At 37.5% G+C, this 26,830-nt stretch overlaps 1 protein-coding gene across 4 annotated transcripts in view; it reads left to right on the top strand.

The window, feature by feature from the left end:
• PPP1R12A (protein phosphatase 1 regulatory subunit 12A) overlaps positions 1-23,420 on the top strand; it is a 115,067-nt gene extending 91,647 nt beyond the window's left edge. For 2 of the 4 annotated variants that reach the window (XM_027679779.1, XM_027679778.1), the window contains 8 exons: positions 159-224; positions 5,878-5,894; positions 7,020-7,161; positions 7,847-7,951; positions 8,783-8,830; positions 12,286-12,316; positions 13,366-13,416; positions 20,932-23,420. In XM_027679779.1, the coding sequence (XP_027535580.1) occupies positions 159-224; positions 5,878-5,894; positions 7,020-7,161; positions 7,847-7,951; positions 8,783-8,830; positions 12,286-12,316; positions 13,366-13,397 (441 nt within the window). In that variant the 3' untranslated portion in view covers positions 13,398-13,416; positions 20,932-23,420. Of the gene's footprint in view, positions 1-158; positions 225-5,877; positions 5,895-7,019; positions 7,162-7,846; positions 7,952-8,782; positions 8,831-12,285; positions 12,317-13,365; positions 13,417-15,093; positions 15,256-20,931 lie in introns of all 4 variants that reach the window. The other 2 variants (XM_027679776.1, XM_027679777.1) reach the window with 2 other exon arrangements.
• Positions 23,421-26,830: the final 3,410 nt, after the last annotated feature.

Raw genomic sequence — 26,830 nt, 5'->3', positions numbered from 1 at the left:
AAACACATATCTCTTTGAGAATTTTCTTCATGTATCCTGTATATTCTCTGTAGAGTATTCTGCTGGTCTTAGTTTCATAATAAAAGTCTAGAATGCCTTAAAATCTCACTTTGCTTTCAACAGTTTAGTTATTTTTCCTCTCCCACCTCTTTCACCAGAGTGATGAAAATGAACAGGATCACCAATCCGATTCAGAAGAAGGAACAAATAAGAGAGAAAGTCAGGTAATTTAAGGAAGATAATCTGTTCATTAACTTTCTAACAGATATGTTTTTATTGTAAAATTTCTGTTGAAGTTGGATTCACATATCAACAGTGGCCAAAACTGATAGTTTTTGTCTGCCATTCTGATTATATAGAATTGTCATCCAGAAAATGTAGATTAAATTTCTGACACGCAGGTCAGGGACGTGATGCAGCAAGTTATTGGAGGGACCTTTCAGTTTCTGCCCTGCAAAAATCTTTATTTCATCTATACTTTTATTTTCAGGTAAATTACGTCCAATAACTAATGCGTGCTAATTAAAACCTTTTAAAATTAAACCCAGTGCTGTCATTATTATAATTAAAAAATAATATGACAAGTTAATTTGATGAAGCATAGAGAGTTGAAGAACACAATGTGTGTAATTTCTCCATTTGATGAAAATGGTTTTCTGAACATCCTGATTTAGTATTATTGGTCTTGTTAAAATGTCGGTAGAAGACAGTATAATAGGCTTGATCTGATGGGAGAAATCCTTAAAAACTGAATGGTGTGTGACAGTGGGATGAAGAGGTGCTAAAAAGGAATTAGTAACATAAGCTGTACTATAACATGGTATAGCAGAATGTATTTCTTTGAACCTAAAACCTGGAGTAATGCACTACAGAATTATAGAATCAGGTTCATTACTGAAGAATAAAACTCAACTGATATTTCTCTCTTTTTTGTAAAAGCTTCCATTGCACATTCCTTAAATACTGTAGTTAAGACATTCATTCTGTGCTGTTTTGGTTTGCTGTATTTTTTATTTCTGTGTCACATTAATGTAAATGCGTAGTCCTGTTTCATTTCCTCCCAGTAGTACATATTATTCTTAAATCTGTAATTACACCATATTCTGTTCTGTAGAAATTAATTTTCGTAGAATGTGCGTGTGATGCCTCTGTGTAGAACTGGCCGACTGAGAGTGCTTGGACAAGTGCACTTTTTTCTGGGTTAAAAAGTGGCCCAGAGAGTGGTGGAGCTACATCCAGCTGGAGGCTGGTCATGAGTGGGGTTCTTCAGGGCTCAGTATTGGTGCCAGTCCTGTTTAATGTCTTTAGCAATGACCTGGATGAGGGGATTGAGTGCACTCTCTATAGGGGGATCCGGACAGGCTGGATCGATGGGCCAGGGCCACTTTTATGAGGTTAAATAAGGCAAAGTGCCGGGTCCTGCACTTGGGTCACAACAACCGCCTGCACTCCTGCAGACTTGGGGAAAAGTGGTCCAGGGGAAAAGGACCTGGGGATGCTGGTTATCAGCTGGCTGAACATGAACAAACAGTGTGCCCGGGTGGCCAAGAAGACCAGGGGCATCCTGGCCTGTATCAAAAAGAGTGTGGACAGCAGGATCAGGGAAATTATAGTCCCCCTGTACTTGGCACTGGTGAGGCCACACCTCGAGTGCTGTGTCCAGCTCTGGGTTCCTCACTGCAGGAAGGACATTGAAGGTGCTGGAGCTTGTCCAGAAAAGGGCAGCAGAGCTGGTGAAGGGTCTGGAGCACAAGTCCTGTGAGGAGCAGCTGAGGGAGCTGGGATTGTTTAGTCTGGAGAAAGGGAGGCTCAGAGGAGACCTTATCACTCTCTACAACTACCTGAAAGGAGGTTGTAGCCAGGTGGGGATTGGCCTCTCCTCCCAGGCAACCAGCAACAGGGGAAGAGAAAATGGCTTCAAGCTGCTCTGGGAGAGGTTCAGGTTGGACATCAGGAAGAATTTCTTCACTGAAAAGGTGGTTAAGCTTTGGAATGGGCTGCCCAGGCAGGTGGTGGAGTCACCATTTCTGGAAGTGTTCAAGAAACGACTGGATGTGGCACTTGGTGCTATTGTTTAGTTGACATGGTGGTGTTCAGTCAAAGGTTGGACTCGATGATCTTGAATCTTTTCCATTCTTAATGATTCTGTGATAATCATGGCTTGACTTAGGAGTCAAAACACTCTTCTAGGCTGTATACTTCCTAAAGAAGATGTTGGTAATTGGTTTCATTATAAATCAATATAATATCAGATAGGAGCATATGGAGAGCTCTGAAACAAATTGAATGTATGAACCAGTTCCCTGTCACATAAATTGATTTTGCTAAGTTGATATAAGCTCTTTTGTCACATCAGCTGCAGAAAATATTAAAAGAGAGGAAAGAGATATGAGTAAACTAGAATTACAGTGTCAGATGTTCAGAAAATAGTTAACCCATTCAATTCTGCTGATTCTTTGATGTACTGTTATTTGGAAGACAAAGTTTGGAAATGCTGAAAATCTGTATTAGTCCCTTGTATGATGCTATTGTTGCTTTTGTTTGCTGATTTTTTTATTGGTTGGTGAAGCTAGAAGCCAGAGGTGGAAAGTGGTAACTGTAAACTTTCAAAGGCTTTGGTGGTAACACAGGAATTTAACTAAAGAGAGGAGGTCTTGTGTGCATGCAACAGAGAAAATTAAAGGACCTCAGACAAAATAGTTTCTAGCCTGAATTTTTTAAGGAATCAGAAAAATCATTATTTTATTCATGTTGGAGGTCTTTGAAGGAACTCTCTTGTAAGATTTCAATTTGAATTTCTTGTTTTTCAGTACTTCAGAACTGTCTTTTGACTCCTTAGCTGATCATTTGTCCATAAAGAAGAGCTATTAAAAAAAAGTTAGACTTTGCTAAGCACTTTTACACCTGGATGTTGTTCTCATGAAATTTTGCTTAGGCTTTTTAATATTAAGAGCAGAAAATTTCTTCAATTAGCACAAAAAATGCCATGATACTTAAAGGAAAGTGGTGTTCTTAAGGACAGTCTTAGAACTAAGTTTTAGGATAGCCATTTAAAAATAAGGAAGTCAGAAGATTACTTTGGTAGATGAAGGATTCTAAGTCAAAATGTGTTTCTGTGAAGCTTGTTTTTCAGTATGATGCGTTAAAAAAAAATAAACCCCAAAAACTTAGTAATTTGACTAGATACTACAACTGTGGTTAGGTTATAATGAAATGGACCGGAATTTTATCTTAGCCAGAGATTAGATATGTGTTTTCTGAAAGGTAGGAGCTAGCGATGTTAGGATAATAAATGTCATTAGGTCTTCCAGTTCTGTGGAAGTAAACATGAGAAACTGGATTAATAGTGTTGGTTAAATGCTGTATTCAAATTTTGTTTTTCAGTTTCACTGCTGTGGCACTTTTACAGAAACACTAATTTATAACAGTACAGAAAATTCCACCTGAATTTAATATTTTATTTTCATGACCAGTAGTTATTGTAACCTCACTAAAATGTAATGTGCTCGTCTAGAAGCTTAATGTACTTTTTCGAATATGCAGTTTATTTAGATCTCTAGGGTCTGTATAGAGCGATAGTGCAGGGTCAGGTTGTGTAGATAAGGACACATATGTTTTAATTTTTTGTTATTGCTTTTGTGCTGCCAATGTAACTGTGGCTGCTCAATCTGCTCAGTTCTATGACTGAGCAAAGAACACCCATCTCATGTGATTTGGATGCACAGGCATATCTTTGTTGGCATCATTTGTCCTCATACAAGCTTTATGCAAAGTTTGCAGGTTCTCAGTTACACTTTTTCACAGATTTTTGTCAAATGTCAAAAATTGAACTGAGCAGAACTGACTGATTTTGAAGGAGAAAATAGTGAAAACAGCTAAGACTGCTAGACCACCACCCCCACCAAAAAAACCTCCAAACTAAACCCAAACACATTTTATGAAAAGTGAGGGGAGCAAGAACAGGCATGTGCTTGAGAAATGTGAGGCTCTTTCAGTGAGGTATGGAGGCAGGATGGTGCTGGAGCAGCAGGAGCAGGGATTCACAGCTTTTGGGGAACAGAAATTGCTGAAGGACAGGTTTTTGAAGATTATGGCATCCTTGTCTGACTTCTCAGGTTCCCAACCTCAGCCAGGAGAGCAGGAATGGGCTGCATTTGTGTTTTCCTGCCTCTGGTAATTACTGCTCTCTTGCCTCAGCAGTTCATTTTTTGTCCCCCTGCATAGCTGGAAAATTTTGTTTCTAAAATGGTCTCTATGTGACTTAATAACTTGCCTTTCTGTTTGGGAAGCTATAGTGTAGCATGGGAATGGAGATGTGGAAAGTTTTCACATTACCACAGCACCATAGGGAGTCCACTAGAAACAAAGAAAAACAGCCTTTAGGAAGCGTGTTTGCTAAGAAATATTTAGGAATAGTTTACTTCTCACAGTGGCTGTCCTACATTGTAGGTAAAGGTTAAAAGGATCAGCTTAGCATTTTTTTGCAGGCAGCAGTCCTTGTAAAAATAGAAAACTAAAGTTTTTATGGACAAAAATTCCTCTATTTTGTTCTCACCCAGAGAAGGAATCAGTGGAAAAGGGATTTTTGTAGGTCGTTGATTACATGGTGGAATTCTGTAATCTTGCACTGAACATACTTACACATAGGGTGGATGATGCAAGGTAAGACTCCTGCTTAGGTTAGAGTTAGTTTTCTTTTGGCCAGTAGCCTAAAAACTATCTATGTATAGGTGTGTGCCACCTAACTGTGACATATTAAGAGCATTATTCATGCTCTTAGCAGAAAATAGCAATGCTTTATTAGGAGTGGTTAGGCTATAGCATGTGTGTATGATATCCTCTGTGCAGTAAATGTACTTCAAGGTGTTAAAGGGGAAATTGAGTGTATTCTGGAGAATGCAGCTGTTTTCCTCTGCATATTGAAAAACTACCGTTTACTTCTGTAAAAGAAAACCAAGCAAGGCACATCACCTTCCAAAAAAACACCCTATGGGAAGGCTTCAGCCACTGCTGGGGGAATAACATCGGAGTATGTCCAGGTGATGATACATCAGTAGAGTTTCTTGACTGAAATGCCTGCACTCAAGATTGTTACTATAATTGGAATAAATTATGAATCTGTATTGACCACCCAGAGGGGAAAAAGGTTTGTATGACTGATGTAATGCTTAAAGGGCACTCTCTCGCTCTTAAGTCATCACTTCTAGTTAAATTTCACTGAAGTGAAAGTGAGTGAATTTTGTGCCTGTGGATTCACCTGGAATGAATGAAAGTAATATAAAAAATGAAACTATGTTATTTAAGTAAATAATAAGTACTTCCTTATGTTGGTGGTGCAGTAACTTGTTTCCATTCATGCTGTGTTGAAACAGTTATCCTGTAGCTTAATTTATATCATTAGTTTGAGCTGAAGTTATTATAGCTATGTTAGAGAAGAGGAAGAAGGAATAGTGAATTAAGGGAACACAGTTGTGATGCCTTTAATAACAGGCAGGCAAATAACAGAATGCACTGACTGCTGAAATTAACTCCAGTGTTTAGGGCACTCTAGACTTTTAGAGTGTGATGTTAACATCCTTGTAAATCATATTTTAGCAAGCACATTGTAGCACATATTTCTTTTCTTTTCCAGACATAACAAAATTGAAGCTTGGAAATGTTCAGACAAACCCTACTAGTGGATAATGTGTGCATTTAGCATAGTTGTTTAGCTGTACTTGTTCACAGATTGTTATATATTGTATTGAATTAAATTACTGACTTTTATTTTACTATTATACTTATATAATATATATATTTATATATATGACTAATATATTTATATTGACTACTATTGAATTATTCTTTTTCTCTTTTTTTTACCTCTTCTCACCTCAGAGTGATAGCATTTCAAGGTATGTGCAGTTTAAACAAATTAATTTAGAACTGTTACACTTTTTCTCCACATATTGTAATTTTAAGTTCTTTATGTACAAATTCAGCGTAACCCCACTAGTTAAGCTGGTTTGAGCTTTAAAGGGCTGTAATGATACTTAAATTTTGTATGAAATATGATTGTAAAGCTACAGTATTGACATTTTTTTTCTGTGTGTGGGTGGAATACTGAATTCTGGGGAATATATTGAACTCTGTATTTATAGTGCACTGAAGGCAGGCATTTTGTAGAACTTAGTGGATACAGTGCTATTCCCCATGGATTTATCAGCATGGAGTCAGCTTTTACAAAGAAGACAAGAGGTTCTTGTTGCCCCTCTTTTAGAATACCTACTGAAAATTTTCTGTGTAACCTCAAGAAAAGTACTACAGCCTCTGAAAATCACATTTCCTTAGAATTTGTTAATAAGTAAATGCTGAAATAGTATTTTTTTAAAAGGGTTTGATTTCTTTTTAGACCTTTAGAATTAATTATTGGATTTTATTATGTTCTGTCTCTGCTGAAAATCTGTTAAATAAAACTGCTTTAGTGCATGATTAGTGAAGAGGGAATAGTGTGAAATTAGTCTAAACTTTATTAATAGCAGTTGTAATTTAGTGATTACTAGGATAAAGACTGCTGAAGATTTGTTTCTTAAACTACTTCTACTGAAATGTTAGAATTCACAACAAAGTTTTGAAATCTTGGTTTCTGTAATCAAACTTTGAGAATTCACGTATGCCAGTATTTTAGAGATTACTTTTTTAAAACTCTTCAATTAAGCTAATACATTTTTTAAAGAATATGTCCTGTTTATAAATAAAGAAGAATTTTTGCTTGAATTAAATGATTTAATTGAAAATATTTCTCTGTATACATTGCTCTGCAGACTGAGCGATTTGAAAACACATTCACAGAGAATCTTGCAGTACTGAGGGAATGTAAAAATTAAATTTGCATCAGGTTAGAAGGTAGTGGTCTAAATAAAATACATAATTGCTTTTGGTTATTTTCAGCTGGGTAGCAGCAAACTCAGTGTTTGATACAGTGAGTAGTCTCAGTTTGAGCGCAAAGGCAAATTAAAATGAGAACTTTCCTTTTACAGATATGATACGGGCTCCCTCAGCATCTCTTCAGGTGATCGCTACGATTCAGCACAGGGACGATCAGGATCACAGAGTTATCTTGAAGATCGAAAACCGTACTCCAGTAGACTAGAAAAAGAAGATAGTCCTGATTTTAAGAAGGTATCTGATCCAATAATTTTGGTGCAGAAGTAGAACTTTGTTACTGTTTTTCATAAACTGTTTGCAAATAATCTCACATTGCATCACAAACGCTACTTAAAGCAACTAAGCTGAATGGAGAAGCAGAGCAACCACTACACTGGGGGAAAATGCACATTTACAAAACAGCTGCTGGCTTTTGCACTTTTCTCTTTAAGGAAAGGGAGAAATCCAGAGGAGCCAAGATCCTTTTTTTAATGACAAATACTATCATATTATTTTTTTATTTGATTGTGTCATTAAAGCTGATTTGTGCATATGTGAAGCCTTTTATTTTATATGTTTGCTAGCTTACATATGTATAAGGTAAAAATATGTTTAGATCTTGCATTAAAATAGAGGAAGAATTTGTTGAAAAGTTTACTGTGGTGGTGTAATCTGTAAAGTCAAAGAAAAAAAGGTGGCAAGTATTTTTTTTAATATGTGTAAGTTAAGCTGTGTGCTCCCTATGCAAAAGCTACTTGTTCCTAGAAATATTTGGTAACAATTCCTTACGGTGCTTGCTAATTATAAACACCTTTATTTTACTTTTTACACTATTAATGTATTTGTTAATTTTACATGCAGTTCAATCATGCTTTTAAAGTTTTTCAGCTAATCTCACTGAATTATTATCTAGTATTTTTTAATGAATATTTTCTCTTAGCTTTATGAACAGATTCTAGCTGAAAATGAAAAACTGAAAGCACAGTTACATGACACCAACATGGAACTCACAGATCTTAAGCTACAGCTGGAGAAGACCACTCAGGTTTGTATAAAACAAAAAAGTATGTACTGAGCTGGCAAAATAGATAGTAAACCAGAAGCACCCCAGGTTATGGGCCACTCTTTACTAGGCATCAGCTTTGTTTTTTATCCAAAGATTGGAATGGAGAAGAGTACCTCTGTTTCTAAGGAGAAAAGAGTGCAGGATTCTCTTCTTCAGGTGTGAACAAAATCTGTGAGACTGCCTCCTGCCTAGTTAAGTAGTAGAGGTTCTTGCCAGCATGTGTCTGCATGCAACTTGTTTGCAGGGTAGGAGTAAACACTTTCTACACTGTTAAGCTTATATTCAAACTGACAGTCAGGATTGATTGATTAATTCATAAACCTGCTGGCAGATTGGCATAGCTGCCAGTTCTTCCTGGCTGGTTAGATAGCTTTATCTTGGAAATGAAGAGCAAATAGTGCATTCCAGTAATGGATAACTGCTGTCAATAACACTGCTGCATACAGTAATACTAAACATGTAACAGAAGTTAGATTTGTCTTAAATTGCTGTTGAAAGTGTATTTCATATTCTCAGACCGTGCTTACCACAATTTACCTGTTCTTAAGTGTCTTCCATGTGTACCACATAAATGTCATTTAAAAGATATTTGTTTTGAGGCTGTGTAGTGATTAAATAAAGGAATGGTTACTGAGGAAGTTCATAATAAATCCATTTCATTCTTTATTTCAGTGTTACTTCCTTGAACACATTTTAAAATGCTTTTGAAGACATACTTCAGACAGAATACAAAAATGTCTAATTGTTTTTCCTCATTTCTGTGTTGTTTAAGAACACATATCAATGTCTTTATTAATTTTTGTGTTTCAGAGACAAGAAAGATTTGCTGACAGATCACTCTTGGAAATGGAGAAAAGGGTGAGTTTCTGCCAAAGAATTTTTAAGTACTCCAATTCAGGCTTTGATTTAGTTTGTTTTGCAACCCATGGCTTGGATATAGTTTAGTGGGAACAGAAGACTTTCTTATAACTTGCATTTTTTAGAGGATTTTGGGATTTTAGGTTTTAAAGTGGCAATGAATGTGAGATACTGTGAGATAGAATTACTCTTAAGAATTGCCTTCATGTTGCCTGTTCATTCATGATAACCAGGTTCTAAACCCCACTGCCCTCCAGGGATCTGCTGCTTGCTCCTTTTCATCCAAAACAATGTTGGCATTCCAGAGGGTTAAGCAGATTCAGTGTGTCTCATCTTCTAATGCATTTCCAAGATTCAGTGAATTTAATTTCCTCAGAGCTTTCCAGAGGCACCTGTGTTCTTTCAGCAGTTATTGTTGGTAATGAAATAGCTGTTTGTACCTCGCAGACATGAGACCTTAAACCTGCAAATGATATAAAATTAATCTTTATCTGTCTCTTTTCTCACACTACAACTTTTTCCAGAGGGAGTATGATAGTGCAGCAGGGAGGGAGAGGAGAAGAAGGAGTAAGCAGTGTGAGAAGAGGGGCATCAGGGTCAGAGACAACCCTAAATTGAATGGGAAAGAAGTCATGTAATAAATTCATATGTGAGATACACTACAGGAATTATTTCAGAAGTTGGGCATATGATAATTTTAGGCTGTAGTTTCATGCTAGTTTAAAATCCAACCCTATAAAAGTGTAGTTTCACAGCAATGTAAAGCAAACTATATTGGTTTTGTGGTGGTCTTGGCTTCCTTCATGACTGTGACCACTTGTTCTTTTCTTCTCCCTTGATCCTGGAGTGACACATTAGAAACGTAAACAGGAAAAAAAAACAAATGGACTTTGACAGTTATAAGTGATATGGCAAACATTTGTTTATCCCTGCCGAACTTTACATTCATTAGCCTTTTGTATTTGCTTTCAGTATTTTAGGTTTAGAAAACAAATTTTAGTTTTACAAGCCTGTCTGGTGTATAAACAAACAATTGGTAGATTTTATAGGAGCACATGAAGATGTAGAAGTACTCTCAGGCACTTCCTGAAGTTCCGTTATCTTTACCTTGATAGTCTTTCCAGTTAATTGCAACAGCCTTTTAGCACCTATTTCTCCTTGATTTTTTTGGGCATCCTACTGTAGACAGTGATTTCATCAGTAGAAAAGTTTCATCATCAGCTTTAATTAGTTTCTTGCTTGCTATCATGGCCACACAAGTGCACATTTAATTATTTAGTAGATTTAGCTGCATCCTTTATTATGTAGGTTCCATAGTAATGTATGGAGTATTGCATAGATAGACTTTATTTCAGTTTTAAATTACTGCTTTGCTTTTTTCCCAAAATAGGCCATTTCATTAAAACAATTGGCTGTATTAGAAATTCTTGCACCTTTTTGTTTTCAAAAAGACATTTAGTCCAACAGGAAAATGTCTTTCAGAAGTGTTATTCTTCCTAGATATATTAGTAATAAAGCTAGCAGGTAAAAAAATTAACTTAATGATAATGCTGTATTGCTGAAACGTGATTTACACAAGATTTAGACTTTCTTTGTATTTTATAATTACAAATTTCTTTTTGGACAAGAATTTAAATCAGGAATATATTTGCTATTGTATTTCCTGTGTTGTTAAAATCTGGAGTTTCTTTTACTTTGAAAGTGACTCAAGCAGGATTCTCAGCCGCTAGTCATCAATAGCTGATCTCTAGAAAAAAGCTTATCAAATTCAGAATTTAAGAAAAATTTTGAATACACCTTTATAATGTGTAATGTAACAATATAAATGTAAAAAAATAGAAAGATATTGTAGAATGTTTGTAAGTATACTTATCCAAGTATATGAATTCACTAAAATAAAATATAAAACTAGAGATGTTTATATAAATTACGTAGAGAAAGGGGAGGGGGAAATTGGAACAAATAAAAGGCCAGCAGAGAAAAACCTGAAGGCATCTTTGAACTATGACATTTTCAAGCTGAAACATAGCTTTTCAGTAAAGAAAATGGGAATATGTATTAAACCTGTATTTACACAGTAGTAATATTTAAAAAATACTGTCTTTGAATTTTATTTGGACTGAGCCTTCAGAAGTGGGTTTCCATGATGGGACTTGGTGATGCATTGTCAATATTGTTCATTTGAGAACTATTTGCCAGAAAGGGGCTATTTCCTTGGGGATGAGGACACAGATTGGATCACAGATGCAAGGTCCTAGCAATACATGGGCAAAAATAAGAGGTTCATTAACAACCTGTCACTCTGACAAGTATGCTGAAAGTCCTCTGCAGAATTTTGTATGATATGGTAATAAAACTTAAACTGCCAGGTTTCAGTCTGGATTAGAATTCAGAAAACTGTAGGTCCCTTTAACCAGTTTTCCCCAAACTTAGAATTACTAAGCTGGGAATTTGGGTTTTGGAGATGTGTGGGTTTTTTGGGGTTTTTTTGTATTACTGAATACAAGAATATATGTAGGCATATATGTTTGGTTTTACTTTTTAAAAATTGTATAACTCTGGGGTCAGTTTTTCGTCTGTGTGTATCCCTGTAGCTCAATCTCACTGCACAAGCCTGTAGCTCCTAGTTGCTTTGATAAATACAAACAAGCTATTGTATTTATAAGCTGAGAGACTAGCATGTATTTTTTCTTATTTGCGAGTTACAAATGTTCCTTGGCATACCTTGTGGAATTGTGGAAGTTTATCATAAAATTTTAGACTGTGTAGATTTCAAACCCTTTCTTTGAGTCCAGGAACTAATCAAATCTTCCCAGCAAAACTGCAGTGTGTTGGCATTCTTCAAGCCAGTTCCTAAGAGAGTAAGCAGTTCAGGAAAAAGAGGATTATAGCTTCAGCTAATTGGAACAATATGGTTCTACAAAGAATCTTATATCTAGACCAGTCCATTTATTTCTTTTATATAATGTGAAGTATAAAAAGTTAATGAAATAAAGATTTTATTGAATTGGCTTTTATTGCTAATAGCTGTTCTTAGACAACCTCAACATAGTCAAGCAAATGCATCATAAGGCTTAACAATTTGTAGATACCTGAAATTTTGAAATTTATCTGATCATTCATCCATTCATCTCTTGGTAATTGCAGGAATTGTTGAATATTTCTTAATATAAGAAGGCATAATACATGATATTCCATAAAGCTAGATACAATTCTAAGTACTGTAAGATGGCATGGGGTTTATGTTAGTTACTTACATCAGTTAACTTGCTGGTATTTATTATACCTGTTATTATCAGAAAGGTCTTAACTCAAAGGAGTTAAGTACATTATGTGCTAAAAACTGCAGTAATACATTACTTTGATAAAAATTAAAGTTGTTTGCTATAATGGGAAAATGTTGGGGTATAACTGCACTGTGATTAAACTAAATTCAAATGATTTATATCTGAAAGGTGGCCGGCAAGAGTCAGTATCTACTGGGCGGTATGATCTAACCAAAGTTTTACACACCTCAGTCAATGCTGCTTGCTGTTTGCATAACACTGTTGTATGCAGATGCATATGTCCACTTCGCAATAATCTGTTGCTTTTGCCTTTCACACTCTGGAAAAATCTGAATGTAGAGTACTGATAACTGCAGCTGCTTTTAAATGAGAAACACTGCATTGTCTGACACAGGAAAGCAAGCAATCAAGCTATAAACCCCAAATTCTATTGCATTAACTGCTCATCTATCAGATGTATTGAAAAATAGGTTTAAACAAAATAATATCATTTAGAAATATGGATGTGTGTCTGCACTGCAGACTGCAGTGTAGTATAGAAAACACTAAGCTAGCTTTCAATAAGCTAGCTTGGTTGTGTTATTAGTATAATCAAGTTCTATAGACAGGATAATTTCTCCTGCTTCTCAGGTAAAAAGGAAAATAAAAGCAAAATAAAACTATATGGGAAACGCAGAAAATATTCAGGAAACATTTACTCAAGAAACAGGTGATCTTACAGAGCTAGATTTCTTTGGTACTCAGCTAAGTCCTATAATGTAAATTGGGTGTATCAGCACTAGGTTGCAGTTTGGGGTGTGGACAGATCCCTCTGAGCTGAGACAGATGTTTCAGCTATATGTGTTTGTCTATGAAAGCTCACAATTTTGTGCTTGTATCTTTTAATATTCTTGTTTGTTTCTGATCATTTTCTGCATTTCTTGGATATTAAGCTCTTAAAAAAGCCTAGCTCATGAAAAATAAATCCAAACAAGTGGTTCTTACAACCTGTCTAAATTTTTGAAAAGGAAAAGAGGTATATTATGCAGGACTTGATATAAATTTCTATATCTCTTCTTCCTTAGATATTAAAATTCCATATTGACAAAATTTCTATATATCACTGCCACCACAAGTTTCCTGTCCACACTATGCTTTTGGTTGTATGATCTTTGAAACTTGAAGTATTTCACTGTTACCACAGTATTTAGAAGCTGTAATTTTTAAAAAATTGTATTGTTCAGTGTTAACACGTACCTTCTGATTTAGGAAAGAAGAGCACTAGAAAGAAGGATATCTGAAATGGAAGAGGAACTGAAAGTAAGTAAATTATTACACATTAAACTATTAATAACAAAGTGTATTATTGTGTCAGTGAGACGTAGTCTGGCAGTATTATTGGTTTCTATGATGTCATTAGAAAATGACTAAGTTCCAGCTGCATGTCATACATAAGTCAAAGATAGAGCTTGTAGCGAAGCTGGCATAAGCAGTCATACGTGTAAGATTGAGAAGGTGCCGAGTCCTAGGCTTCTATAACATGTTGGTTAACAAGAAACATTCAGAGATAGTTGAAGTGAAATATATCTTGACTCCATTCAAGATGGAATTGCAGTCTATGATTTTCATGTGATACTCATAAGTTTTATTAGCTTATTAATTACTGTTATTAAATACCATTATTATTAAATAATAGTAGCCTATAATTCCATAGATACTTAAGCATTAAATGTTGCTTCAATCTTTATCTCATCTTCTATAAATTGTTAATTAGACAGCATGTTACAATATCAAAAGAAAAACTTCCATTTGTATACTGTGAACAAAAATCAGGTTTTAGTTAACAAAAAACAGTAGATAAGTTTCAGATGTTGACCAATAAGTAACATTTACCATATTGATTTCTGGTTTTTTCAGCTATGTGTAAAGTGAATCCCAGAAGCAAAATACTAAAATACTTAAAATAAATTTCATTTCTGGTTTGTTTTTTTTTTTTTTTAACCAATCCTCATTATCAATGTTAAACTCTCTGATATGATTAAGAAGGATGAGTAAGTTGGTGGGTTTGTTTTTTATTATGTCCTTTGATATAAATATTGGGCACAGTCAACCAAACTGATGGAATTAAAGTGAAATATGAAAGCAACGTTATTTTGACATTTGATATTTGTCATTGATTAATAAGAAGTTTCCTTTCAAGCTCATTTTTTAGCTCCCTCTGGTGCTCGGAAACGGCATTAACTTCCAAATACTTTTCATTAAAATACATGCACCAAGTTCTGCTGAAATAATTGAAGCTGACAGGCAGATGTAGGCAGAAGGCAACCGTGATGCCTCTAGCAACCTTGGATTCAGACCAAGATAATTTACTGTAAGGGAGGACACCATGTCTGTGGTTCCTTCAGGGGTCTTCAGAAGTTAAATACTTAGAAAGCAAACTATAGCAGAGGACAATAATTGTCTGTCAAAGAGTGGAAGACAGGATGCAAGCTTCTATCATCAGCCTGTAAATTCCTGTTAGGGAATGTTGGGCTTCTGATAAAAATAAAGAATGCGAATATATTGCTTTTTTCAGAAACTTACTTTCAATAAGCAATATGTGAAAGTTTTGAATTAAAGATTAAATACTATTCCTATTGTTTGTTGCATAGTTGTGTAAAAGTATATGTTAAATGTGTCATTATTTACAGACTTTTGAATAGGGGATTTAGGTTGTGCAATTAGGATGTTAAGTGAAGAATTCCAGGAATAGCTCTCATTGTTAAGGCATCCTGAACTGTTTTGGAAAACTGTGACTAATCACTGCTGGTTCTTAGATTGCTTTTCAGGAATGTGCCACTTCTTTGATACTTTCCTTTCACAGCAACTTATCTACTTTAAACAGGGCTGTCTCTTCTAAGTTTTCTTTCAAGTTTGCTTGTCTTTAATTCTTTTAAACGTAATATACATGTGGAATTTTTTTTCTCGCTTTCACTCCTTTTTCTTTGATTCCTGCAGAACCTGCAACAAATAAAGCAGATTCAATCTTTGAGACACATAAATGAGCGACTGGTGACAGAGAATAGGGCCTTGACCCGAGTGCTTGCCAAGTTGTCAGGGTCCTGTAGGCAACTGCGCTCTGTGGACTTGTAATTTCTTCCTTCTCCTTTGTGTAGCCAGGCAGGTGTTGACATTCAGTTTGTGCTTGGGCAGAATTTTACTATTAACACTTGTGTGTCAAAAACTGACTTACTGCTTCTCAGTTCTGGAAGTGTGGCTAAAGCATGGTGTCCGGTGTACCAACTACAGGTGTTGCAGATGTGTTGGTATGGTGTGGTATTGCCCTTTTTAGCACTGAAGCTTGTCCTTGAAGATGAATTGGCAATGATCCAGACCTTTGACATATTAAAACCTTGGCTACAATTGAAAGGATTTGAGTTTGCATGAGCATACACTGAAGTCCGTCCCTTGTTTTGATGTTTGAATAAATCTTTAAATAGCTTTGCCTCTAGTTTTCTAACAAATTGAAATTAAGATTTGAGCTTTCTTACTGCAGTATAAGTGAAGTGCATAGAATTGACGCAAATCTAGTCTTGGCAAAAGAACGTTTGAGAACTGTTTTCAGTACTGTGCATTCATGAACAGTTGCATTAGCAACCTTATTTCTTACATTTGTGTGTTTTAGTGTTTGGGGGGATCAAAGTGTTTTGTTTCAGAAATGTATTGGAATTTCAAGTCAGTTATTATTTTCACATATTAACTTCCCGTGTGGTTCTTGCCAATACTTATATACCTAGACAGCTTAAAACATAATTATTGATTTATATTGCTATATATGTAGGCATTCCAGTCATAGATGAGAGTCCTACAATGCATGGACTTTAAAAACACAGACACAAAAAAACCTGCCTAGTGTGTCAGATTGGTTCAGTCCCCTTCTGTTAAAGGACCAATTGTATTGAGTTTCATCTTGGAAAAAAATTCTAGTCTATTGTTCTTAGTATTATTGCAGGGCTCACTGAAGGTTCAAAACTTCTATGAGGAGCAAAATGTCATTTCATTCTACTCCAAATCTATATACCTTTCTTCCTCCTCTTATACAACTGTCTAGGCTGGAGGTTTCAGTGAGTTTTTAAGATGTGTAGTTGAAAAAAATAAAACCCCTCTGCAGAGTGACTCTTGCTAAACCGCTTCCTCTCATCTACCTACCTTCCCACTTTACAAGGAAGGCAATGAGTGTACATTCTGCTCAGAATCTGATCGCAGGTTTTCCCCACTAAGAGGCATGAAATAAAGAGGTTTTTTCCTTTGGCTTGGTGTCTTCCTGGAATTGGACTAACAATAGGATGTGGATAGAAAAGTTGTTCCTGGTCCAGGCCCTGCTTTCCTTAATGTCCCTTTGTGTTAACCCTTGCTGAGTAAGTTAGCTCACCGACCCGACTGAAAACAAATCATAGAATCATAGAATCATAGAATAGGTAGGGTTGGAAGAGACCTCCAAGATCATCAAGTCCAACCCCTGATCCAACTCCAATTACTATATCATGGCACTAAGGGCCACGTCCAATCTCTTTTTAAAAACCTCCAGGGATGGTGAATCCACCACCTCTCTAGGTAGGCCGTTCCAATGCCTGATAACCCTCTCTGTAAAGAATTTCTTCCTAACATCTAACCTAAACCTCCCCTGGCAGAGCTTGAGCCCATGTCCCCTTGTCCTATTGTTGGTTGCCCGGGAGAAGAGACCAACCCCCGCCTGGCTATAACCTCCCTTCAGGTAGTTGAAGAGAGTGATGAGGTCGCCTCTAAGCCTTCTCTTCTCCAGACTAAACAACCCCAGCTCCCTCAGCCTCTCCTCATAGGACTTGTGCTCAAGTCCCTTCACCAGCCTCGTTGCTCTTCTCTGGACCCGCTCCAGCACCTCAATGTCCTTCCTGAACTGAGGGGCCCAGAGCTGAACACAATACTCAAGGTGTGGCCTCACCAATGCAGAGTACAGGGGAAGGATCACTTCCCTGCTCCTGCTGGCCACACTGTTCCTGATGCAGGCCAGGATGCCATTGGCCTTCTTGGCTACCTGAGCACACTGCTGGCTCATGTTCAGCCTCCTGTCGATCAGCACCCCCAAGTCCCTTTCTGCCTGGCTGCTCTCCAGCCACTCTGTCCCCAGCCTGTAGCGCTGCAGGGGGTTGTTGTGGCCAAAGTGCAGGACCCGGCACTTGGCCTTGTTGAACTTCATTTCATTGGAGTTTGCCCATCTCTCCAGTCTATCCAGATCCCTCTGCAGAGCCCTCCTGCCTTCCGGCAGGTCGACACTCCCTCCCAACTTGGTGTCATCTGCAAATTTGCTGATGATGGACTCAATCCCCTCATCTAAATCATCGATAAATCCCTTTATTCTTTATAATACTTGATCCATCTTACCCCCCAGCATTGTTGAATCACTGAAGTAACATGCAGAAACCAAGAGGATCATGCTGCTGCATGAGGAGGGAGAGCTGTCCCTTTAGGGCAGCCTGTATTACATCAGCCTCAGCTAACAATGTGGTTTTTCAACACAGTTGAGCTAATCTAATGCCTGCTGTCCACAGCTACACATCTATACCATCTTTTTTTACTAGCACTGGCATTCCTTTAACCATGGTAAGCCAGTTCAGGGTGTTAACCACAGAAAAATATTGAGTATTCCCTTCTGTAGAGCGAGTTTTCAATGGCAGAGTTTTCAATGGCAGCTCATTGTAGAGCTTGAGGAGCCTGGCTAGTAAAAGAAAAGCAATGGAAACATAGGAGGAAGGCTTGACAATATGATAGTAGCTTAACCACAGCAGTGTGTCTGAGTAATCTAAACAGGTACCTTCACAGTTCGTGAGTTTTTTGTAATCTTTATTCACCAAGCTGTTTTGTATGTAAAAACTGTTAAATCCTCCAGCAAACGCGGACGTTATTATTACTGTATAGATCTGAGTTGGCTCCACATATGTCAGGTGATTATTGAATAATCATTTGCTCAATGACAGCATTGCAAAGTTTGTAGCTAGTCATACGATACAGATAGGCAAAATAGTGCATTTTTAATCTTAGTCAAGAATCTCATCACAGGAAGATACTTTACAATTTTAGTGAGAAACAAATTGGAATTCAGTGTTATGTGCAGTATATACCTGTAGTTTTACTGAATTTACTGCAAAGGGGGCTGTTTCCTGCCTCTTGACATTAAAAGTGTATCTTGTCACCTCATGAGAAGTTTGAGTACCATAGAAATGCACTGCTCCAAGAAAATTATGTGGTTTTGCTAGGTTTAAAGTATGTGGGGATTACTATAGATAATAAGCGTAAGTATTTTAGGTTAGTTGTGCTTATCGTTCCCGATGAATCTCCTGTTATTCATAGAATCATTTAGGTAGGAAAAGACCTCTTGAGATCATCAAGTCCAATCATTAGCCCAGCACAGCCACCCCTAAAACACATCCCTGAGTGCCACATCTACCTGGAGGTCTTTTAAATACCTCCAGGGATGGTGACTCCACCACTTCCCTGGGCAGCCTGTTCAGGTGCTTGACAACTGTTTTGGTGAAGAAATTTTTCCTACTATCCAATCTAAACCTCTTCTGGTGCAAGTTAAGGCCGTTTCCTCTTGCCATATAAACCCTTTTGTCTCCTACCAGTCTTCCCCTATTCTTTAGCAGACTCAGAACAAAAGAGAAAATATTTTCTTAATTCTACCTATTAATCAGGATTAAAATCTATCTACAGAGATTTGCAGATATATAGTAGTACCAGATTATGTTAAAGCTTTTTTGTTAAAATAATTCACCAGAAAATATGCCACTCTGTGGGTCTGTCTGTACATAATTAAGCATTATGGGCTGCAGCTCCCTACTCAGTGAGTTGAGAGAGGATTGCGACATTCCTGAATTTACTTTGAGGTTTCATTGGAATGCATACACAACACTACTTGTTGAGATACCTATTTAACCAAAATAAAGCCAGACTCCCTTGCTTCCCCATGCATGGCTAGATGAAGGCTGTTGTGGTTTCACCCAGTACCTTTGGTATGAAATCCATAACAGAATGAAAAGGAGGAGGGAAAAGTTTTAATTGGTTTGCTTGAACAAATGGCTGTTCTATTGTTTGCTGATACATGCCATAGAACATCCCAAGTTTATCCTAATATTACAGGTGCAAGCACAAATGTGGTACATGTGCATATGATCTGGATATGACCCCTATCTTGGACAACAGTAGTTATTTTTTACAGCTCAGAAAACTTAACACAAGTAGTACTTCAATATTGCCAAATGATCACTTGTGTTGCCCAATTTCTAACATCTTGACATGGTTTTTGAAAGTCATCAGCATTTTCATACCTCTTTCTGTTCAGAGCGCAGCTCTCACTTAACTATAATGGAAGCTTCCCTCTGACTCTCTGAACAGCTCAATTTAGGTGGCTTCCCCTAAGCTCCAGAATGGAGCAGAGTTGGAATCCAGGGTAGCAGAATAATTTTTATCTATTTTCTTGTAGAGACCACCTTTTTTCTTTTTATGATCACCTGTCATCTTCCTTTCACATACTTTGGTATTTGCAGGGAGATAAATTAGAGGTCTGTAACCTCAGTCATTTTCAGTGCACCATCATGTTTCACTCTGTGAGAGGGTCTGCAGTTCCATGAACTGAGTGTGGACAGGAATCTTTTCAAGGACAGGTATAAATGAAGCCTCTGGTGTAGTGCACAGTTAATTAACCCAGCATTTTTAAACTTCTCAGTTCTTTCTGTTCCATAGTAATGTTCTGAATATAATGGGATTGGAAGTACAATTTGCTTGAATAAAATGAAAACAAACTACTGCCAAGAAAATTTCTTTACAAAAAATTGTGTAACAGTTGTTACATAGGTCAGCAGCTGGACTTGGACCTCCTGCATACACTTGCACTTGAGGTTACTGAGTAACCACTGTGCAGGAATAGGCTGTTACCTCCTGTGTAAACCTGCTGCTAGAATCTGTACACGTAATTTAGCCATGACTATGATATGTGCTTTGTTATCAGTGTGTGAATATAGCTATGGAGAACTACTGAGATTAATTCTGGTTTCTCTGGCAAGTTAAATTCTCTCAGTACCAACCTCTGTGCACTGACTTGTCCTTCTTTCCTGTCTGATCCTGTCCCAACTCTCACCTCATTCGGCTTCTGCCTTTCAGCTTTTGTCCTTGTGTGTCATCCATCTCCTGTGGCAACCGTAACTTGCCATCTCCTAACTTGTATGCCTGAGTATGCAGCCTGGTGTTCTGTGATCTCTTTCAGTGATCTGATCTTGTGTGAACTGTGCTATTCAGGGATATGATCTCAAATTACAGGATGTGTGCTTCAACATGAGTTTGGAAGTGATTGGAAGATAAATGCTGTGAGCTAACAAGCTGAATCACACTCTATCTGATCAGGATGAAATCATCCAAGAGCACAGTAGTAGAGATGCTTAGCCACAGCATGTTTTTTTGAAACTGTGCAAGTGCAGTGCAGACAAGCCTCTTCAAATTGTTGGTAATTAACTCCCCCCCCCCTCTGGAATTTGAAGTATTTCATTACTTTCCTCACGCTACTATAAATGCTTTTGTCAGAGGCTGGTCATCTGCACCACTGAGTTTTAGTGCGTCTAGTCCAAGCAAATGAAAACTCCTAATCTCTAACTCTTAAATGTATCATGCTAAAAGGTGAGATTTTTCTGAACTGCTGATATGAAGGGAAAGAACTGCAAAGATACTTAAGCTGAATAAAGATTTTTACCCCCAGTGCTAGTGAAGTCTTGCTGCTTTTACTTGGGATGTAACAGCAAATAACCATCACGTTTCATTTTTTCATAGATGCTACCAGACCTGAAGGCAGACAACCAGAGGCTAAAAGATGAAAATGGGGCCTTGATCAGAGTTATAAGCAAACTTTCCAAATAAAGGGTTTACTGCAGCAGCAAATAACGGTATTGCACATCACTAGTAACTCCAGTGGACCATGGTATGGCAGTCACTGGAAGTGTGGGAAGATCCCTCGGAGACTGTCATTTTCAGATATCCTGCCAAACACCCTCTTACCTATGTGTTTTTTTTGTATCAAGATCATTGTTTCTGTTAAAATGCAGCTGCTGAGAAGATAAAATGACTGAGAAATCTTGTTTACAGCCACAGCATAATAAGGAAAGTGTTCAAGGCCAGATATGCCTCAGATATTTAACCAGTAAGCCTTAGTTGTACATAAACACTTTTACATCAACAAAAGCTTTCAGCTCTCACAGAAGACAGTTACTCAAAAATGTTTTTGTTGTGCCACAATTCCCAGTTTTTTCCTATACTCAGTTTTTCTTTAAGATTTAAGTTTGGATTTTTTTTCCTTCTAAATTTTCATGTACCAGATTTTCTTGTACAGTGTTTTCACAGCTTTACCATTTGCAGAGACCACACGCCCTTTTGAATTACATATTTGTGTAGCTAACTAGAGTTGTATTGTCCAACCACCTGGAACAGAGATGTTTGGTGGAACGTTTGCTTTCACTGTTTGTGCAATATGCATTTATTTCCTATACAAAATGCTTTAAAGTCAGTTGAAACTAGAAATATTTTAAGAGTCCTGTTTTTTGCCTTTATTGGTCACTTTAAAAAAAAGAAAAAAAAAGAAGTTTGTAGTGAAAGATGTTAGATCCTGTAATCGTCACATTCATTTGAGCAGGTACTGAGTGATGCTGTATATATAAATGTGTACTGGTTTGATTTTTCAGACCACCACGTGGCATGCTTGAATATATTTCCCTATTGCAAATGTTTGTTATTGCAAATTAGGCTATCCAGAATAGTGTGTTTAACAAAGTTCCTTGATTTTTATGGTATAAAGAATTTAGACATTGTACATGGTATGGAGCCCTATCTTTACAAAAGGTCTAAACTATATAAAATACTTTATTATCTTTTTCTCCCATTTTTTTTCATTTGATAGTGTTCACCATAATAAAAAAATGCATAAATATAACTGCTTCACTACATTTCACATACCTGTATTTATCTGAGTGCTGTCCAAAACTGTTGTGCTAGCCAAAGTAACGTACTAAAACATTTGAGAAGCATAACCCATTACACTCACAATAATGTTTATATGCACTGTTGTTGCCATGTGAGAAGGCATCCAGTTTAATAACATCATCATGTCAGACCATTTTATACATTTCAGTGGCCTTTAAAAACAAACAAAAAAAAGTACTTAAGTGAAGATCGTTTTTGCTAGGAACAGCTTTTATATTTTCACTAAACCATTCAAAATACGACATCCTATTGGCACATAGTTTATTGCCTAAAACCACTGAACAGATCAGCCATTAAAACAAATTGTACATTGTAAAGCTTGTAGTAGCTATTGTATTATTGATTATACTGTATACTATATTAAATGTGAATTTGTACCCCTTCATTTAAAAAGGTCATGGTGTTCTACTGCCTACTTGTGGGAGGGGGGGTTAATTTTATGGGGGTGGGATATGTTTTGGTAAGGAAGACATGATGTCCTCTCTCTGTTGATTGGTTTTTTGAAGATGTAAGGTTATGCTCTTACTACCAAGCTCAGGATTCTTGATTTTAAAGGTACACGGATAGTTTGAGATATCTTATTGTTATTGATCTGTATGAGAGGTGGGTCTGAACCATAGGGACTTCCATTGTCTTACGCTAACATAAAGAATTGAATGGCTGCAACGTATTGAGTTCTGTTACAAGACAGTTAGGCATATTTTGGATTATATTTGGTAAAGTTTGGGTGCCTGTGAATGATTAAATACGTGTTTCTAATATTTTAGTGTTTTATATTTAGGTTATTTATTCTTTATATCTAAAAAATGAATGGCTACTGTGCTATATTGATTTTATTGGTAGTACTGAGCAGACCTTGTATCTGCATGAAACTAGTTGCAAAACCCACTATTTTGGAAAAAAAAAATTGTATTTTGACATATACAAATAAAATGAATACAAAATATTTTAAATGTGTGAAAGTTTTACTGAGAAGACATTGAAATTTGTTATGAATTTAAACCATGTTATAAGTTGCTGTTTAAATTCTTTGGTGGGCATTTTTCATTCATTGCGTTACTTGGATGCAAGGTTCAAGTACCTTTCAAAGATTGTAATCAGATTGTGATTATTTGCATATCATTGTACATGCACATCTGTAAATGCAACAGTAAAAATGCCATATTTATGCAATCTGTAACAACTTGGACAAATGTTTATATATTTTACATAAACCTGTCTGTGTGCGGAATCTGAGAACCATTTTTTACGTGATGTTAACCAAATCTCACAAAGCAATTGCTAAACTTGTGTCGCTGTCTCATTGTTCTTTATTGTGTTGAAGATCCAACACATCCCCAGAAAATCTGGCTACCACAGAGAGAAAAATGGGTTATGGACAACTCTTATTATTTAGGAGACAGTCTGCATTCAAGGAATATATTATTGCTGGCTGCTGACTTTGACAAGCTTCCTTAAGTGACTAATGGCTTCAATGGTTGCTCAAAACAACAACTTAGATTTTCAGGGGACTTGTCACAGTGTGGAAAGGGATCTCTTAAGTCCAGAATTAACATCAAATACACACAGAGGCATGGAATTAGCTGGTGTGGAGAGTGAAGAGAAAAAGGGCCTGCCCAGAACCAACTCCAACCATGAAGGGAGCCATAACCTGGGGGGCGGAGTGACCACAGGGGATAGCAGCACAGGCAGCAGAGAGCAAGGAGCGTGGGGGCAGCGTGGCTGCGTAAGGCCTGCCTGATCTAATGGCTCCAAACAGTAGCAGTTACGTAGAAGAAAAGACTCAGGAGCTGGAATTTCATCTTTTGCCCACAATGTCTCCCTTACCATAAACAGTTCTCTCTGAGCCTCCCTAATTCCTACACCACTCGCAGACTTCTGCTACTTCCTTGCCAGATCCCAAAATGAGCATTCATATTGTGCAGGTTGGTGCATTTCTTTGCTCTGCACAAAGTACAAAATGTGAATCTCAGATTTCCCTCATTTAGAAATATCTTCCATTCTAAACTTTGGGTTGGGCTCAGATGAACATCAAACCAGTGCGTATTTATCTTACCTGTCCAGAATTCCTGGCCACTGTCTATCAGCTGCCATAAGAGAAAATGAGTTGCTGTACATGTCCTCTCATTTCTATTTTAGAAAGAGTAGCTATTTACATTTTCTAGACAAGGAAAAATGTGAGCTTTTAGGTTGCTGAAGATACCTGCTCTAGGAGATGTGCATTGAGGGAGAAATTTTAGTTATTTCACCCCTGTCATACACAAATGGGCTCCTTATGAGATGGCTCCTACCCCTGCTGGTTGACGTAACCAGGAGGTTTACAGATGGCACCACAGAATGCCACGAACATCTGTATGATGGTAGACAGGAAATCTGCACTAAAAAAAGAGGAGGTGGTGAGAAGGAAGTATGCCATGATGTCACACTTGGAAAGGCAACACCATGTCAGAAAATGAATGGTTCACATGGAGAAAGGCAGGGGTTGGCATCAGAACAAAACTAGTCCTAAGTCAAGAGTTCATGGCCCCATCACATCCCAACTCCTGGATAGAAAAAAGTTGTCCAGTGCTGCCAACAGTATTTGCTGCTGGCTCATAACACTGCTCAGAGAAGGTATTAATTTATTTTTAAATTGATTATTACACTGACTTGTACTTCATCTGGGTGATCCTGGAAGTGCCTTGACTTTCTGCAGCTGGCACTTTACCTTTCTTTTATGGCCATCTTGAGGTTTTACTCATCTGTGTAACACATCAGCTGCTCCAGAAAGGTACATGCATCCTTTTGTCTCTGCTGTATTGCTTGTGGTCTTGTGGCAGAAGTGTAACTGAAGGTGGCCAAATCTGCCATGCCGGACTGTGGTGCAGCCTCCGTCTGAGCCTCCCCAGAAAGAAGGGTGGGCAAGGGCTTTTCTCCTTTTAGTGGTAGCTTCGGCTTCTCTAACTTTACATGGTGCAGTGTGGCCAGTAGATAATGTTGATGCTTTAATTGTGCATCTGTGAGATTAATAATGTTTTATAGATGAAATTTAATTGCCAGTTACAATCTAGAGGAGTCTCACAGCAAAACACTACACAAATTCACTACATAATGTACAATTAAAAAAACCAACAACAAACTCCACAGCCATACAAACATTACATATTTTTTTGTGGGCCTACTTTTAAAGAGGGGGAAGAAACAATTGCCACTGCATTGTAGAGGGTTGCTTTCCCACTTGCTTTAAATCTTTGAATAGTTCTGTTGCAGGTCTGCTGGTCACCTCTGTGAAATTACAGGGTTTTGTCCCACATAGGGATAGCCAGTCTGTTGGGGAACAGAACAAATGCTCTGAAGCTTTTCAGAAGAAGCTCTTGTTCATGGTTATGTACACACTTACATTTAGATGTGGTGATTCAGCTTCCTCAGGTTCTTAGGTCAAAGCCACTAATAACGAGTAAAAAAAATGCTGGCAACTGGAGTTACTTGCTTTACATTTGTTTTGATTGCAGGAGCAGCAGTGGAGTTGGTTAGAGACTAATAGCAAGTAGCATTGTGCTTGGTCGGCCTCAGCGTAGATGTAGAGTGAGGCTGGAACAGCCCTAAAGGTGACTGCAGGTTCCTGCACAGAATTAAAAAGCAAAACAAAAAACAAAACCTCCCAAACCCACAATGAATTGCTCACACTTTAAAGGGAGAGCTGCTGCCACACTGATGAGGTAATCAGCTATTCCTGCTTGTGTCAGCACCTCCCCATTTTGTATCACTGATTAGATAGGAAAAGTATGTAGCCTTTAGAAAAAGGAGGAACTGTTCAGTTCTTTCAGCTGAAAATATCACCTGTTGGATGTCTAATGTTTCTCATCTGGCCCAGGGACAATTACAGCAGGGACAAAAGCCCCACATTCCAACTCTTAATTATTTCACCCTTCTTCCTTGGGTTCTACATGTCTGTTTTGCAAGCCTATTAAAGCTTAGCAGAAATAGCCAAGACCGTGCAATTCATCTCCCAGTGTGGTCTTTTCCCTTTATTTGCTGGAGAAAAAAACCAAAGTGTGGTGTTGGTGGAAAAGAACCTGTTTATTTCCTTGGTCTTCTTCCAGCGTCTTTCTGCACTCTTCCTGTTTCACTACAGAGTCCTTGGAGCAGAGACTCACTGGGCTGAATTCCTCTTTTAGCAAACCAGTGCCTGCTGCGCTGCCTCCAGTGGGATCCCCATCTCCCCCCAAGCAGAAAATAGTCCTGTTGCCCTTGTTTGTGGCTGCTTTACATATACGCCTGTTTTAGTGATATGTCTCTAGCTCCAGAAAGGACAGGCCTGATCTGAGGGAGTTGCTACACTGCAGCTAAAATAGAGCTACTGCTTTCTGTGCATGGTTACCTAGGCCTGTACCCCAAGTCTGCCAAAGAAAAGAGCATGACTTTTTACATCAGCTGGTACAAAATACACATTTACACAAAATTTACACAGTATACACATCTTGCCACACAGTCTAGTCACTGCTCGGAAAGAAGATTTAATGAAAAAATTTGTTTAAAGATAAAAATCTACATTTACAACTGCTGATGTGGTGGGTGTGATTCTTCAGCTGTTATCAGCTTGCCTCTCTACTTTCAGCTGTATGAAATGCAGCAAATTAGACTTAGTTCTTTCCTCCCACTTAACCCATGGCTATAGGTGATGAATTATGGTAAGTAAATTGTCCAGTAACTCATC

The sequence above is a fragment of the Neopelma chrysocephalum genome, unplaced genomic scaffold, assembly GCF_003984885.1.
Source record: "Neopelma chrysocephalum unplaced genomic scaffold, ASM398488v2 Primary Assembly neopelma1_59, whole genome shotgun sequence".
In the NCBI taxonomy this organism is placed as follows: domain Eukaryota; kingdom Metazoa; phylum Chordata; class Aves; order Passeriformes; family Pipridae; genus Neopelma; species Neopelma chrysocephalum.
Note: the sequence above shows the minus strand (reverse complement) of the source record. Positions and strands in the feature narration are given on the sequence as shown.